The sequence below is a fragment of the Stenella coeruleoalba genome (assembly GCF_951394435.1).
Source record: "Stenella coeruleoalba genome assembly, chromosome: 5".
Taxonomy (NCBI): domain Eukaryota; kingdom Metazoa; phylum Chordata; class Mammalia; order Artiodactyla; family Delphinidae; genus Stenella; species Stenella coeruleoalba.
In genome coordinates, this window is record NC_137150.1 from 64,308,567 (window position 1) to 64,326,572 (window position 18,006).

At 47.5% G+C, this 18,006-nt stretch overlaps 1 protein-coding gene across 3 annotated transcripts; it reads right to left on the minus strand.

The window, feature by feature from the left end:
* Positions 1-585: 585 nt before the first annotated feature.
* Positions 586-13,172, minus strand: LOC307186738 (uncharacterized protein). 3 transcript variants are annotated; one of them, XM_079922210.1, is made up of 3 exons: positions 12,560-13,172; positions 10,334-10,457; positions 586-1,181 (listed from the first exon to the last, which is right to left on the minus strand). In XM_079922210.1, exons 1-3 carry the CDS (start codon positions 12,674-12,676, stop codon positions 1,177-1,179), a joined length of 246 nt encoding a protein of 81 aa, XP_079778336.1. In that variant the 5' UTR covers positions 12,677-13,172; the 3' UTR covers positions 586-1,176. The 3 variants fall into 3 exon arrangements, with proteins under 3 accessions (XP_079778336.1, XP_079778334.1, XP_079778335.1); XM_079922208.1 differs by having other exon boundaries at positions 586-6,427; XM_079922209.1 differs by having other exon boundaries at positions 586-6,852.
* Between the last annotated feature and the right edge of the window lie 4,834 nt (positions 13,173-18,006).

Below are 18,006 nucleotides of genomic sequence, written 5' to 3' on the forward strand. Positions count from 1 at the left end.
CAATTCGGCCTGCAACCTGCTTCACCCCAAAGAAGGGCGGGGATTGGGGAGGGTGGAGTCTATCCTTCGCCAGAAGAGGGCGCCGTGAAGATCCCCGCCCTCTCCCTCCGGCTTGGTCGTCGCGGAGCAAACCGTGTGTGCTTTAAGGGCGGAGACGTCGGAAGAAGATGCCTTTCCTTGCCCTTTTGGGTGCATGTGGCTTATATCTCTATTAGTGTCTGCCCGTTGGTGAGAGGGAGGGCCTTGCCGCGCAGCTATGGTCAGCTAATCCCAGGGCCCTGCCCAGAAATTTGGTGGTGCAGACGCTCAATAAAAGTTACAAGATTGATAATGTTAACGCCACCAGGGTACATGCAATGTGTGCTCTAGGCAAGTGTTTGAGGCCACCCTTTTAATCTTTACCCACTGCTTGTCTTAACTCTGGAGTTTTCCTAAATGTTATTGAAATCTGAGCCTTTTGAAATGCTGCCTTCGCTGCAGACCTTTACTAATTACCCTAACCCACAGGGTTGATCTGGGTCTTCTCCGGATGAATGACTTTTATTTGGCACATACTCATCATGACACTCACTGTTAACTTTACATGTTCATTTGTCTTTCAACAAATGCTTATGGAGTGCCCATACCTACACTGCGAGGTGCTGGGGATACGGCAGAAAACAAGCTGGAAGGTCTTGCCCTCAGGAGAGTGACAGTGTGACTTGTTATGCAGAGGAAGTAGGGGCTCTGAATATATACATCCCAGGCCTAACCTAATCCAGGGGTTAACCAGATTAAGGGTGCTTTGTTTTACTTTGTAACTCCCACAGGCAGGGCCTGGTACAATCTCTGGACAGTATAAAAAGCACACAGTTTACCTATCTGGTCACTGGTTTACATTGTCAAAACTCATCACAACGTACATTTAATGTTTGTACATTTTATGTAAATTATACCTAAATAAGGTTGATAAAAACAAAGATCTGTGAAGGTAGGTGGCATTCATTTGCTACCTGAACACCACAACCACACAGAGGGAGATATAATCCCATTTTACAAAGGAGACTCAGCCTTAGATGGATAAGGTTAACAGCAAGTAAGCAGCAAAGCCAGAATCCACATCTAGGACTGTCTGGCTCTGGAGTGGAGGCTTGTACTTCGTCACGAGGCGGGTCCAAGGCTGGCATAGAGGTGCCTTTATCCTAAGTAGAAAAAAAGAGACCTGAATGGTAGCCTGTTAGGGCAACTGGTTTAGAAAAAGTCCCACGTTCCTTCAGTACAGTCAGCCCTATGATGGGGTGAAAGTCTTGGTGATTAGAGGTTGGGCTGCATTTCGGCCTCCACCTGCCGTTCCATTCAGCTGGCCGTTCCATTCTTGAATACAACTATAGTAGCATCCTAATCCAGGTATTTCGTGAGTTTATGTGTGCACCAAGTACTGTCTCTGTCACCAGAACAAGAAATGTCATTATATAAATACATAACGTTTTTTTGTATTATACATGGGTGCTCACCAGTTACTAAATTTATAATAGCTTTTATTATTTTTTAATGGATATTCATTTAGTTACTATTATGGTACGATAATGTGGAAATTTGTGACGTTTTTCAGTGTTAAAAGAGGGCTTTCAAAAGTTGAGTACAACTCTACTTAGTATGTTGCCAAGACAGTACTGTACCTGGATTATGATTTATGGGTCCATTAGAAAAGGAAAAGACTTGGATGGAAATTAAGATTGCTGTCAGGAGTGGGAAGAATTAGACAGTGGATGGCCGTGTCATTTTTAAAATCAGGAAAAGCAGGTGTAGTGGATGCTATGGTGTGCCACCTTTCAGGACTGAGACACTCACTCCCATAGCTGCTTTGAGTGTCAACAGCTGACAGCTCCCAGCTGAGTCCTCTCTAGCAACTGTCCTCAGCCAAACACAGCCACTTTGCCCAAAGTCACTCTTCCTCCTTGGGGCAGTCCACCTCCAAGGACAAATCTAGGAGAGTTATAAAGGCTAAGCCATTTCGCCTTATGTGGCACAACTCATGGATTGTCCCAGATCTCTGTGCACTTGCATCACAGTACAACCTCTGCCCAGTCCTGCTTCCCTGACCCCTCTCAGGTGTTGGTCTCTAGAGTACCACTTAATTAAAAACCTACATGCGAATCTCAAAATCTCAGAATCTGTTTTCCTAAGGAATTCAACCCATATGGTTGCTACAAAAAGTAGGCCTAGAAAAAGATTCTAAGACGAAATTTTGAAGTTGGATCACCTACCAGCCTTCTGGTAATGAGAACCCCATCTCCGGTGACAGTGGGGACTGATAGCCCCTGGAATGGTATGGCAAAATGGGATGCCAGTGGAAGGGAATGTACTAACAGATGCAAAATCCCAGATGTTTTAGGGAAAAGCAATTATAAGAACTTTGGAGTTGGATGGCCACTGGGGGAGGCGGGGCTCGTTAATTTATTAAATGAAAGACTGACAGTGATTAATTGCCAATTTCAGCCCAAGTGTGAAAGCCAGAGGATCTATTTGACAGCTTATAAAATGATTCACATATCCTGCAGCCAGAGGGCAAAAAAATCTGGGGCTGGACCAAAAAACTAAATTTTAGGAGTATCAGAGTTCCAGAGAAGTTTAAATTCTCAGCCTCACCAAGTCTGCCACACTAAGGTCAAGGCCCTGACTGGGAGAAAAATGGGATGCTGATACCTGAAATGAAGTCACCTGGGTTGATGTATTTGAAAATCTTAAATTTCCCTATTTCCCTGAATGTTTTTGATCTACAGAAGTAGCTCCTTCTTCCCTGTTAGAGGCTGATGCTAGGCTCTTGGGGATGTATGTATATGCTTGATGACGTAGAGGCTTCCGCCTTGTACACGTCTGCCCTTACCCCATCTATTCCCCATCTATTCCACCATCTATTCCACTTTCCACTCGCAACCACCAGAATGATAGCCAAGATTAAGTCACAAGGTAGCCCACCTGGCGAAATGCTGTGATGGCTCAAGGTAGAAGAGGACTATATGGAAGAGCTGCAGGACTGCAGCGTGAACTGGCAAAGCAGGAGAGCATATATGGGACTGCGCTGGATGAAGAGGAACAGAATACACAGTTGGAAAAGGGGGATAAACCTACAACACAGGATTTAATAGCTTGGCAAAGGCCCCAGGTAATAGTATTTGGTGGGCCCTTGGAAGCTTGGAAAAAGAAATAGCCCACACTAAATAGGTAGAAATGCCAGAACTACAGTGGTAAACACTGGCGGAAGAAGTCAAAAGACTCACAGAAGTAGGATATACTACGTAAGGCCAAAAAACCACTAGCCAGCTCAGTTCTTGGGATACAGTGTTCTTGTCCAAAGCGATAAGGATCGTGCTGATGAGGAGGCCTCCAGCTCAGTGGTGGGCTGTCCTCTGTAGGCCAAGGCTGCTGGTAGCAGATGCTGGGACAGAGCAGGATTTTCTGATAGCAATGGAGACAACAGACTTCCAAAATAACAGAGGCCAGATGGCAATGCTTAACTCTCAAAAACAAGATAGGTGCAATTGTCATCATGAGTGGCGAGGTCAGAGGCAGTCACGGAGGTCTGACTCACAGAGAGCTCGGGAGGTGGTTGATACAGCACCACATCCCAAGGGACATGACAGATGGGCAGCAAATGAGACTATTGCTCAGTCTATACAACCAAAGCAAGGAGGCTGAATGCAGCCACGATAATAAAAAGTCATGATCACTTTCTAAGTTTCCAGACCTGAGCCAGTTCTCTGACCCAAATTCCACTGACTGATGGAGAAAATAGGTCCTTATGAATCATGGCATGCATGTAACTGAGCGGGACCGTATGAGGCCTTCCCAGAATAGACCCCCACTCGTGTCCTCCGCCTGCATTTTGCCTGCAGAAAAACTTTAGTTAAAGAATAAATTTAATCAGAGAAGTGAGGAAATGCAAAGGAAAGGAAGGAAAACAGTCAAGCAAGACAAAATAATAATACTTTAGCCATTAAACAAAGTCAAGGACCTTTAGTTCTTCCTTAAGCACTATAGATAATATTCTGAGCCATGTCCTTTGAGCTGTTTTGCAGATACTGAAACCCCTATCAGGTGGAAGAAGTTAACTGTATGCTGCCCACAAGCATGTAGACCCCAGACCGGTTGGAGAGACGTTGACGTTGACTCCCAAATACTTCACCTCCAACCAATCAGCAGAATGTCCACGAGCTGATCACGCCCTGCTTCTTGAACACTATGAGACTCCTCACTATCCCCTCCAGGGTGGGACACACAGTTCTGAGGGCATTAGTCCATTGTGGCCCCCTTTGCCTGGCAAAGCAATAAAGCTATTTCTTTCTACTTCACCCAAAACTCTGTCTCCGAGATTTGATACACCACTTGCGTACGGAGGCCGAATTTCAGCAACCTGAGTAGAGATTTCTTCAGTCCTTGCCCAAAGCCATTTATTCATGAGACTATACACTGGGGGGGGGGGGGGAAGAAGGATACAAAATCCTTTCAAGGACAGTTGGATACAAGGTGTGAGTTGAGGAATGCAGGGACCCAAAGCATCCTCATAACTCGCTTGTTGGAATGGGTGGATAAGGGGTCAGGTAGTAAATGGAGTTTGGACTCAGGTCTGGCTCATGGTAGGTCACTGGCTCCACGGACTCACTCACTGATCATTTCCTTGGTTCTCAAAGGAATAACTGGACTAGCCATACTTAGGTACTGGCAATAACCACATTGGTTCCTTGTCCTGTGCAGTACGGGCTAGTAGCGAAAACCAAGTAGAAGCCTTTGAAATCCCCTTTACCAAGATGGTAAATCAAAAACAATACCATATGAAGTATATGGCTAATATAAGTGCCACCCCACTCCCACTTAAACACCAGAGTCGGCAGGAGTGGTGGTTCTCATCACACACCTTTTCTATTCATCAGTATGGCCGCTATAAAAACTAGATATATCCTGGAGGATAGCAGTGGGTTACCATAAAGTCAACCAAGTAGTAGTCTCCCAATTACAGCTGTGAGCTAGATATGGTATCTTTGCTAGATCAGGTTAAAATGGCCTTAAATATATAGCATATGGCCATCAGTCTGATAAATGTATTATTTTCCATCCTTATCAGAGGACCGAAGCAGTTCACATCCTCATAGGACAGGACACAGTATCAACTCACAGTGTTGCCTGGAAGCTAAATCTGCCCTTTGCCCTAATATAGTCTTAAGGACCTGGGCCATCTGGACACTCTGCAGAAGATCACATTGTTTACTATATTAAATGGTCAAATGAGTAAGAAGTGACAAATGCATTGGAAGACTGGATAAGACACGTGCATTCCGGAGGGCAGAATAAAGACTAGATGAAGATTCAGGGGTCACTACTTCAGTGAAGTTTTTAGAGATCCAGTGGTTTGGGGGGAGCTGGAACATATCCTCCCATCTCCACTGCATTAGGACAAATCATTATCTCATACCTCACACAACTAAGAAGAAAGCACGATGCCTGGCAGGCCTTCTGGATTCTGGAGGCAGCATGTTCCATATTTAGAAATACTGCTCTCACTTATTTCCTTAGTGACAAGGAAAACTGCCAACAGGAACGGGTTGTGTAGCAGATCTAGGCTGAGGTGCAAGCATCCCTGCTCCTGGGGAATACAACCAGTGGGCTACACAACCAGGTAGACTCTATGGGATTAGAGTTATCTGGGGTGAGAAAAGATGCCACGTGGAGGAGAGCAGAATCACAGCATAAGGCCCTGGGGTCCTGACGCAAATCTATGCCATCTGCTGCGGAGAATCATTCAGAAAAGAGATGCTCCTCTGCTAATAGACCCTGGTAGAGATTATGCACCTAACCATGGGACATGAAGGGACCGAGTGTCCAGATTTGCCATCAGGAGCTGGGTTCTGTCACATTCACCAAGCTTTAAGGCCCGGGAGGAGTCTGCAGCATTCCATCATAAGGTGGAGGTGGAGGTCTGGGAACAGCCATGCATAGGACCAGAGAATACAAGCTAGCTGCATGAGCAGGTGGCCCAGGCTCCCATGTCACCTACACTTTGTACCAGTGCCTCTCTCTCAGCTCATGTTTGATTGTGTATTGGTTTTCTATTGCTGCATAGCAACTTTATAAACTTAGCAGCTTACATTAGTACATACTTACTACTTCCCAGTTTTTGTGGGTCAGGACTCGGGCATGACTTAGTCGTCTCCTCTTCTTCAGGTTCTCACAAAGCTGCAATTGAGACATTGACTGGGGCTGTGATATTATCTGAGGATCAGCTGGGGAGCTATTCACTCCCAGCTTCACGTGCTTATAGTCAGAATCCAGTTCCTTGCCCATGGCCACAATGAGGGGTTTAGTTTCTTGTTGGCTGTTGGAGAGATGCCCCCTTCAGCTCCTGGTTCCCGGTTCCTTTCCATATGGCAGCTCATAACACAGTCACTTGCTCCTTCAAAGCAAACAAGTCACGGGGAGTGCCCTTGTGAGATGGGCCTTACCATCTTATGTCCTGTATCATGTACACATTCTCATGCTCATCCCATCACCTTTGCCATATTCCACTGATGAGAAGCAAGTCCGAGAACTTTCCCACACTGAAGAGGAGGGGATTACCTAAGAGAGTGAACACCAGGAGGCAGGGGTCCCGGGGGCCGCTCTAGAATCTGCCTGCCTCAGACTGCGTGAAGGGTTCTGAAGACAAGCTGACAGAGAAGGAAAAGCTAAGCTTGGTTCATGGACGGGTCAGTTGGTATGTGGGTGCAAGACAAAAATGGACCACAGCTGCTCTGCAGCCTCACTTGGGGTGGCTCCTTTGGCCTGCAGGAGAGAGTTTCCTCCTAACGACAGCTACAGGCAGTACATCTGGTCATCCACCTGGTGAAGAAAGAGAAGACGCCTGGGGCAAGGATGCCCAGAGACTCATGGGCAGTGGTCATGCTGGCTGGTTGGCCAGAGACTTGAAAGGAGAAAGACGGGAAGACTGGGGATGAAGGTGTCTGGGGAAGAGGTGTGTGGCATGCGGACCAAAGCAGTGGGCTTGGAATGTGAACATCTATGTAATATATGCTAACACCCAGCAGGGAGCATCTCCCATGGGAGAGGCACTCATCAACCAAACAGAGTGACTTCCAAGGGTCCTGAGCCAGCCTCTGCCCTTGGCCACCCTAGTGTTGGCACAATAATTTCATGAACAGAGAGGACACGGTGGCAGAGATGGAGGCTATGCATGCGTCCAACAGCATGGGCTGTTCTAGCTTCTGCACTGCTTAAAGGCCAGCCTGCCGTTTACAGAAACCAACGCGCACTCCTCTCCCCTCAAGCACCAGCTCTCAAGGAGACCTACAACCCTGTTCCTCATAAAGAAAGAAAACATCACAGAAACAAATTTCTACTCTTTAGATTGTCCTAGAGATCCTTTCTCCCTAGAGTAATGTTTCTCAGGACCATAGCTTCAGAATTACTTGCGCTTGTCACTACTGTGGATTTCCAGACCCCACCCAACCTACTGAAACAGAATCTCTAGATTGGGTGCCTGGGAATCTGCATTTGTGGAATATGGAGGGTTTAGTCAGTGGCCTTTGACTACAATTCAGTATCTTAGCTAAATTTCTCCCAGAAAACAATCCAGTTGTTATGAGATGGGGAAAGAAAATATAAACTTAGGAGTGTCAAATTGAAAAATCACCATATTAGTAGGACAAACCCGTTATTCAGTCGCCAATTTAGAAACACATTTATAGGGTCCCTGTGAGCCTGGAACTGTGCTCTAGGTTGTGGTGGGAACGAAGAGCATAAAGTTCAGATAAGAAGGAAAACGTCTACACACATAAAACCTCAGAATTGGAGGACAGCCCCAGAGGTGTGGTCCCAGCCCCTTCCTTTCACAGGCAGGCCAACTGAGGGTCAATTTCACACAGCCTTCCTGCAGCAGGACCAGGTCTCCTGAGCCTGGCTCACCAAGCAGGGTCTGATGAAATGTCACTGCGAGTGATGCCCACAGCAAGGGCTCTAGGAATTCAGAGGGGCCTCTGCGCCCTGTGGGTGAGTGAGCAGGAGTGGGGCCTTGGGCTGGTCCCCGAGAGATGAGACTCCAGGGCCGAACACAGACTCAGGGGCATCAGGCAACAGGGGAGGGAGGTTTCAGAGGCTGCCAGATCAGGAACATCAGGACCTCACCCCTGCCCAGCACTCACACGGCTCTGACACCTACGCATCATCACCCCAGTTCATTCCTACACCGCCCGACCCCACCTTCAACCACCGGGACTGCTGGGCACGATAACTCCGTGCCCTCTGGGCAAGGCCTCCGGGCCCCCAGCGACGAGGGCCTCTAAGGCGACAGGACGGGCCCTGGGAGCCGCTGAGGGTGTGGAGACAGGGCCTCTGGAGACAGCCAGGCAGAAGGGGCCTGTGCCCAGAGGGAGTTACGAAGTCAGAGAGGCTCTGGGCTGGGAAGAGAAGAGCGAAACCCGACGCGTGGGACGCGGCGGCGCAAGTCAAGGAGGGCGGCTGGCCCTGTGGTTTGGGACAACCTCCTCCTGTGTGGCCTGAGCCCGTGTGACAGGGAGGCCTAGGGACACTGGGAAATCAGGCTCACCGGGCAGGGGCTCTGGCAGCAGGCGGCTTCGCAGGGGCAGCACGGTGTGTGGTACAAGGCAAAGCCCCTTTGTGGTACAAGGCATCGTGCTCCAGGCCGCAGGCCCATCCTAGCACCTGGGCAACTCGTGCCGTCACATGGGTAATAAAGGTGGACCCACGAATCTTTGAAATCGCCGAGCTGCCGCCAAGGGAGCATGTTCAGTGACGACTTGGAGCCTGGCTTGAGAGGTTCATGGGTAGAGTGGAAGGAGATGAGGTTGAGAGAAAAGGAAGTAAGCCTCGAGCATCAGGCTGAGATGGACAACACCTGAACAGAGAATGTGATCACTGACCCAGGGATGTGTAAGTTTGCCCCACCAACTTATACAGTTTGGGCTCATCTATATTCTCTTTTGGTCCACATAGGGAAGAATGGAGAATGGTGGGAGCTCTGCTATTATTTATTCATTATTAACAGAGCTAACTATCACAACTTGGATGGGCCGAGAATCAAGGCATGCAGGGAACACAGCAGGATGGGCTGAGAAGTGGGAGAGGATGCCAGGACCAAGTGAGCCAGGACTGTAGAAATGTCTTCTGAATGTATGAGAGGAAGAAAAGATCAAATGCATGCATTCATATACATTTAAGTATGTGGTTATAATGTTTTGTGTGTGTGGTGGCCTTGTTCCTTTAATACTTGCTTACCCGTGTGTGTGTGTGTGTGTGTGTGTGTGTGTGTAAAATAAATGAAAACTGGCTTCACCGCATAGCACAGGGAGATCAGCTCAGTGCTTTGTGACCACCTAGAGGGGTGGGATAGAGGGGGTGAGAGGGAGATGCAAGAGGGAGGGGATATGGGGATATATGTATATGTATAGTTGATTCACTTTGTTATAAAGCAGAAACTAACACACCATTGTAAAGCAATTATACTCCAATAAAGATGTTAAAAAAAAACCCCAAAACTGGCTTCAATTTGAGTGCCGATTTTTTTTTTCTTTCAGCCTGAAATCAGCTTCTGTATGAAGCATGCAAAAAATTGCTGGCTTGGGTAAATACTATTTTTATCTTTAAAAGAAGTATCATATTTTAAGAGTTCATGTTGATTACTGATTTTCTTAGCTTACTGCAAGGAATTTTCGATGTTTATAAGAACGATACCAATGCCCTCTCAGTGATTATTAGTAACTCTGATTCCTCTTGGTTCTAGACTGGTTTGAAAAGGAAATACACACTTCAGAGATATACTGGTCTAAATGCACAAGCTTAAACTCTGGTTTGCAGAGCAAAACTCTGCAAAAGGTCCTAATCTAGCCTAGTAACCTACACTAATCCTGCGACTCCTTCTTTCCTGAGATCTAGGTTACTATTAGGGCAGATTAGGCAGAAATTAGCCCTGTGATTTAACACCCACCAGGCAGCAGTCACTTAGGTGGCAGTAGCACAGGGTTAAGTGCAAGTGCTCAAGCCAGCTCTGTTCCTTTGGTCAAGTTAACTAATCTCAATGTGCCTTAAATTCTTAATCTTTAATTTTACAAAATGGGGGTGACACCTCGTAGTCTCCCTATGAAGATTCAGGTAGATGGAGCTCTTAGCACAGCACCTGGCTCAGGTAGTACTTACCTTCACATTATCACAATGGTACTGTCCAATATTTCTCCAAAGGCAAGGAAGCAAGGTCCCAGGCTTCTTTAAGGCAACTCCAGCCCCCTAGTCAAAATGACTCTGTTGATATGCTAGAAACGGTCCTAAATTTTGCATATACAATGCTTACCTTTCTTTTCCATTAGACGAAAGAAAAATCTGGAAGGAACCAAAACATAGTTTAACCATTTAAAATCTGTGCAGGAAGAGCTGCCTCCCAACCAGCAGGATCCAGAGTGGTTTCGTTCTGCCATCTAGAGGACAGGAAGGGAAAAGAGAAATTTCAAACAAAATAATTGCTCTTAGATTTTTGTTGTCAACATCCGTAATTTACCAAAAAAGTATTTTCTTTCTTCTTTTTTTAACTATAAAACATAATAGTTAGCATTTTTTAAAGGCTTACAGTCTGCCAGAGGCATGCTGAAATCTTTATAGGTATTTCCCTTATCACTACATTAACCCCATGAAATACTGATAGGTCCCATATTTAATTCCTATTTTGGAAATTAGGTAAGAGAGGAACAGAGAGGTGAAGGAACTTGCCCCATATTATACAGGTAAGAAGTGGAAGAATAAAAAAGTGTTTTCTGAATAGTGTAACTTAAACTCTCTTCTGAGTTCACTTATTAATAGATTCAACTTTTTAAAAGCAAAACAACAACCCAGTGTTCTAAACATTAAGAATTAAAACTGAGTTCCCCCAAATGTTTATATTTACAAAGTGTGAGTTTCAACTATTGTCTGTGGAAGGAAGAGAATGCTCTCAAATTCTTATCATCGTGAATTTTTCTGGCCACCGTTCCCATTTATCAGACCCATTTCTGCAAAGCACTCTGCATTGATTTTGGCACACAGACTGGGAGTAGCCCAGAGCCTCTGAGGTTTATGTCCTCCCCAAAATACTCGGTGAAATCAGTGGGGAAATAAAATAGCTCCATTCACGTAAAACATGTACACTAACATAAAATGTTGGTGTAACCAAGATGAATATTTGTTAAGGCCCGTGTGTTTGAATTAGTTTTTTGCTGGTGTACGTATGCACAAATTTCCTGTTTTTATTTCTAAAGTCATTTCCTTAGGTGTCTATGAGGATTTCTATTTTGTCTGGGATGAAGACGTTGGCAGCCAAACTGCCCCCCCAGATTTAGTGACAGCAGCATACCTGAAGTGGCCAATGCTGTTCCGAGACTGTTTTTCACTCCTGTTACTACTAACAATAATAGCAGGTGCTATTTATTAAGCTTCTATGATGTGTCAGGCACCATTCTTGATGGATATACATAATGTTAATCCTCCCACTAAACCTCTAAAGTAAATACTGTTATCTTCACTTTGGATGAAAAACTGATGCTTGTGACCCACCAGGAGCAAATCCTGACTGTGCCCAGGGCCTGACTGGAGTGAATAATCACTGACTGGCTGGCTGACCCTTCCAGGTCAGCTTCCTCCCCTGGAAAATGAGAAGATTTGACTAAGAGACGTTCTCTCAGGTTTTGCCTGATTCTAAAGAATTCCTCTGCTAGGAGCTGTGAGGTTTTCAGAAGTGAAAAGATTTTGTCCCTGCCACCAAGCAGCCCAGGGTCCAATGAAGCGCTGAGGGCACACACAGAGTGGGACGTTGTGTAAGAGCAGATGGCCTCAAAAGGACATCATGGCAGGCAGCTGTGTGACCTCCCACCACCTCTCACACACCCCCTTCTTCATTCTGTCCTGTCTTCTTTCTCTGTTCTTCCTTTCCCGTGTCCCTTCCATTTCCTTTCTGCTCCTCTTTCTTTCTCCCTCCGCTTTGCCCTAGAAAGGTGCTTTTCTCACTGTGGGTTTTAACTCATTAGTAGATCATAAAATCAACTCAGTGCGTCTGGACCAGCATTAATAAAAATGAATGGACACAATACAAACTGTTAGAGTATCAATCACAGTGAGGGTAATAGTGCGTAAAACTCGTTTTAACGTGTCTGCGCATGCGTGTACACTGTATCAAGATGTAAACTTTACATCTTATTTTACCACATTAGGAAAACCCTGCTCTAGAGTAAAATGGGGGCCCCACCCCCAGCTGTGGCCTCTCCAGTGAGGAGCCCATGTGCACCGCCGGCCCCAGCAGGGAGGTGGCGTCTGGGTCTTGACTGTGCTCGGAGGATTGGTCCTCTTGCCAGCTCAGGCAAATCCGTACCTGGAGGCAGGGGATGACGGCCTGGATGACCCTGAAATAATGCAGTCAACGCGTGGCCAAGTGTGCGAGGGCCCCTCTGTGCCAGCCCTGTGCCCGGCTGAGGCCCCCGCACACTCCCCAGCCCGCAGGGTCCACAGGAGAGAGGGGAAAGCAGCCCCGGCACCAGGTCATCATTTCACTTACCTCGAGGAATGGCTGGACCTCGTCCTCACGTCTTTCAGTTCCCAGGTTGCCGCCTAGCCCCGCTACCACCCCGGGCTCCTCCCAGCGGGCGGCTCTGGGGCCCCTGGCACCGGGCATTGCCTGGGGCACTGAGGCCACGGCCCCTGCAGACACAGCTCTTCTATCCACGCAGGGGCTGGTCAAGGGCGCAACAGCTCCTGCTCTGTCCCTCCCTAAGAGCTTTCCAGCAAGACGGCCGTCCCTCCGTCCTCACTGCTCCTGGTCCAAGGGGACCCACGCGGGATGGCCGCCCTAAAGAGGCGTCTCTGGGGGTTACCGCGGGTGCCCCGCAGTCACACCTGGAGGAGGGCGGTGGGAAGCGCCTCCCAGAGCCACTTTCGCCTCCGCGCTCCCTCCGCTCGCCCCACCACGTCCCAGGAGCAGGAGTTAAACCAGGCTTTGCCCCTGCGTCGTCCCGCGGCGTTTCTGGAGGCCTCCAGGAAGCGGCTGCCCAGCGGCTCCCCGTCGTGCTCGCACAGCCCTCACGGCCCTGCTCCGGGGAGGACCCCGGGCCCCGAACGCAGCTGGGGGGGGGCCCTCTGGGCGGCAGGTCGGGAGCTCCCTCTTGCTGGATGCCTGCTCCCGGAGATACTGTGCCCCACCCACCCCAACTTCAGGCTACTTCCGCTCCGCTCCTGCGCCCCCACAAGGCCCCTCCCCCTGAATTCTCAGCGGAACTGAAACTCTCCTGTGCTCAGATTCCTGCGAGATGGATTGGACTCAGCTGACGCTCAACCTGGGGCTCCCTCAGATCAAAATCTTTCTGCAGATGCTCGCCTCCCTAAGCTGACTTGGGAGACCACGCCTTTAGTGTGGGGTAGATTCCAGCTGCGGTGTTTACAGGCCAAGGGAACTTGGCCAAGTGATTAATCCTCCCTCATGTGAGTTTCTCATCTGTAAAATGGGGCTAAGGTCCTTACACAGTTGGGTGAGACTTAACTTTTGACAAATAACTGACATCCTAGCAGGCACAGAGCAGGGTCGGAATTTGGTGGGCGTTGCTGTTCCCACCCCCCCCCCCACCCCACAGTGTCTTTAACAGCCCTGGCACGTGACAGGCGCACAATGGTGTGGCTGGTTAATTAATCAGTTCATTGGCGAGAGAGGCACGATGTATTCATCCCTCTGATTTTCCCACGGGGAGAGCAGTGACTTTGGGCAGAGGCTGCCAAGGAAATGGGAAATGGGCAGTAATCAGGGGAGAGAAGGAGGTAAGGAAGAAAGGAGGGCGGGAAGGAGGCAAGGCAGGAAGGTCGTCAAGCACAAAAAGACAATGACTGTTTTCTTGGAGGACAAGGAGGTAGGACTGTGAACACCATGTGGACATGTCTTCTCACAGTTACAGAATTTTGAGCTGGAAAAGGGAACCTGGAGATCACAGGCCCCCTCCTCTCGGCCCAGGTGAAGCAGTGCAGTCCTGGGAGAGGAGGGAGAGATGGCGAGAATGGGTTCCTGGAGACCGGCGCTGCCCATTCCGTCCTGCCATAGGCTGCGTGGCCTGTCCTCCCACGCCCTCTCCCCCACGGCCGGCCAAATCCTTCCCTTTCTTTCCCTAAGGTTGCTCCAGTAGGGAGTTTATCTCCATGGAAACCTTTGATGATAGTGAAGGTGCAGAAGATATGGAAAAGGAGAGCAGTGCTCTGAGTGTAAATTTATTTCCTTCTTTTTTTTAAATTAATTTTTATTGGAGTATAGTTGATTTACAATGTTCTGTTAGTTTCTGCTGTACAGCAAACTGAATCAGTTATACATACACATATATCCACTCTTTCTTAGATTCTTTTCTCATATAGGTCATTACAGAGTACTGAGTAGAGTTCCCTGTGCTATACGGTAGGTTATTATTAGTTATCTATTTTATATTATAGTAGGGTGTATATGTCAATCCCAATCTCCCAATTTATCCCTCCCCCTTTTCCCCCCTGGTAACCATAAGTTTGTTTTCTACATCTGTGATTCTAATTCTGTTTTGTAAATAAGTTCATTTCTACCATTTTTTTTAGATTCCACATATAAGCGATATCATATATTTGTCTTTGTCTGACTTCCTTCACTCAGTGTGACAATCTCTAGGTCCATCCATGTCGCTGCAAATGTCATAATTTCATTCTTTTTTTATGGCTGAGTAATAGTCCATTGCATATATGTACCACATCTTCTTTATCCATTCATCCATAGATGGTCATTTAGTTTGCTTCCATGTCCTGCCTATTGTAAGTAGTGCTGCAATGAATCCTTCTTACCTCTTTTCATATTTTTCCTCATTTCTGTTCATCAGCTTCTCCTGTCCTCTCTTCCTCTCCTCCTTCCCTCTCCCTCCTTTTCATGATTCTCACCCATAAAGACTAGGCCTACGGGAGCATCCAGGGAGAGAAAGAGGGAAGCGAAGAGAAGGACACGTGATTTAGAAGCGGAAAGAAAAGTAAGCGAACTTGTTAGCCATTGCTCCTCTTTCTTCTTGGAATTTCAGGGCCACAAACAAAACTGAGGAGAGCCTTGGGATGTCCGCTGGCTTGCTCGCCCCCAGTGGGGAGACCGGTTTTCGAGCAGAGGCAGTGCGGGCGCGGGAAGGGGGCCTGAGGCCGCCCTGCGCAGAGAACTGATACTCGCCTGCATTCCGGGGAGCCACTGCTGTGCATGCGGAGGCCGGCCCGCCCTTAAGCAGAAGCAGCAAAGGGGCCTTGGAGCCTGGGGATCCGCTGCCCTGCCCGGGGGCGATTAGGCCGTCCTAGTGGGGCCTGAGGCTCGGTCCACGTCCGCCGCGGAGCCCACGCCTCCCGGTACAGCCCCGCGGCGAACCTCGCGCTGTCCTACCTGCGCAAGCGCGAGCGCAGGGACTCGGCGCAGACGTCGCGCGGAACCCGGAGGTATTGACGCGCTCCTGCGCAGGGCAGGCGACGCGGGTGCAGACCCCGCGGAGGCCGCGCCCGGGAGGAACCCGAAGTGGTTCCGGGCGGCAGCAGGCGATCGATCCCGCCGGACTGTGTTTTCATTTCTATTTAGCTGTTTAGTATTCCAGTTATTTGACTTTGTAGTTTTCAGTTTATTTTCAAAGTTATTTTTTTTCAGAGTTTGTTTTCAGTTACTTATCTTCAGTTATTTTCGAATTAGCTTTGAGAATTATTTACTTAATGTTATTTATTTTTAGACTTGGTGTGTGAGTTTTTCAGTTACTCTTCAGTTGTAATTTTGAGTTATTTATTTTTAGTTTTGTTTTTATCTATTTGTGTTATTTAACTTTTGACTTATTTAATTTTGTTAGTTTTCAGTGTGACTTGTTTAGTTACTGTAATTTTAGCTATATAGTTTTACATTTATTTAGATTTGAATGATTTAGTTTTGTTATTTTTGAATTATTTTCAGACTTATTTAAGTTTTTTTATTTCCTCAAAATTTGGTCATATTTAGTTTTAAGTTATCTTCAGAGCTATTTATTGTCAATTTCTTAACTTTTTTAATGAAATTTTTTTCTGATCTTTATTTTTACTTAATTAGTTTTAAAGTTTTGTGTTTTTTTTGAATTTTTTTTTTTTTTTTTTTTTTTTTTTTTTGCGGTACGCGGGCCTCTCACTGTTGTGGCCTCTCCCGTTGCGGAGCACAGGCTCCGGACGCGCAGGCTCAGCGGCCATGGCTCACGGGCCCAACCGCTCCGCGGCATGTGGGATCTTCCTGGACTGGGGCACGAACCCGCATCCCCTGCATTGGCAGGCGGACTCTCAACCACTGCACCACCAGGGAAGACCAAGTTTATTTATTTTTAAAATTGCTTAGTTTTAGAGTTACTGTCAGGGTCCAAACACTGTTAGAGACACAATACTGATAATAAAGAAAAAAAAATTTAAATAAAGAATTGTTACTTGGCTATTGGAGAATGAAAAAGGCAAAAAAACACAAATAACCCACCCCCCAATATTGGAGTATAATGGAAATTTTAACTGCAAGAAGCAGCTACCAGCCCAAGAGCTGAGGGAACAAAGGGAAGAGGTTGGTGGCCCCATATGGCTGGGGGTAGCCCTCTGAGTGGGTGGCACTGCCCAATGGGACAGGTGCCCCAGGAACTCAAAGACGAGCCCGGGACCTGGATACAGAACTCTAGGGAGGGGGTGCTGCCAGCTGGTGCTAGAGGAAGGGGCATGATGAGGCTGGTTGTGGAAGTGTTGGGAAAATGGTAAATTGCAGCTCCTGGAACCCACTGGGGCTCTTGAGGTGAAGGCCAGTTGCTAGGGCAATGCTGAGAGGGACCCAGGCACACAGGGAGGAGCAAAGCCCTCTCCCCTCTGCCAGCCTCTGCTCCTCTGCCCTGTTGGCCCAGGCTGACAGGGAGCAGCTGGTAAAGGAGGCGAATGGCCCCAACCACAAAGCAGAGAGCAGAAGGGTGAGCAGGGAGCTGAGCGATCATGGCTAATAACCAGCACCCTGAACTCTGGAGTTGTTTAGTTTTAGAGGTAGTTTTGGATTTACTTAGTTTGGGAATTGTTAAGATGATTTGATTTTAACTTTTCACTGGACAGGGATCTGGCTGAGTCTTCTGTCCCCTGATTCGTTCCTGGGATGGAGTGGGTCAGCAGGCACCTGGGGAGTGTCTCCCATGAGACTCAGGACCATAATTGTAGAATTCAAGAAAACCAAAATAGTGTGTCCACGAAGAAGCCCTTTGTGTGGCCAAAAAAGGGCAGAGACTGAGGGACACACCGTCAGGGAGGGGCTCCTTGGCACGACTGTCCAACAGAGTGTTCTTCTTCAAAATTATTCAGAAAGCTAAGCTATGTGGTGGTTCCACGCTCTCATGTCCCCTTTCTTAACAACAAAGTATCTGTCTTGGTAGAGTGTTTCAAATTGGTAGGATAAAATATTTATTATTTGCGCACTAAAATAAAGTTCTCCCCAAATCTTTGGGAAATTTTATTTCCTTCTACCCACATTATTTTCCAATCCACATTGTTCCATTTTGACCATAAGAATATTTATTTATTTACATACGTATTCACTCATTTAATTCAACATCTATTTCCTGGGCACCCCCATCCTAAGGAAGGTGCTGGCACCAGGAGAGACCAGGGAGGTATAAAGATGAGTGAGAAGCTCTCAGTCCGATTGCGGGAGAGAAATGTGGAAACAGATCATCAGATAACATGGTATGACATATACTATGGGGACACAGCACCGTGCCACTGACTCTTCCTGATGTAGTCAAGGAAGGGGTGATGTCTGAGCAAGCATTTTCTCCAGGTGGAGAGGAAGGAGAAGGACATCCTGTGCACAGGCACAGAGAAGTGATGCACAGCAGGGAGGATGCATTGGCAGAGGCTGCTGGGCCACAGGGTTCAGAAAGGCACTAACATTAAGGGCTGGCCCCAGTGCTTGACAGATATGGCCTCCTTTGGTCCTCATAGCCAGTCTGCAAGAGG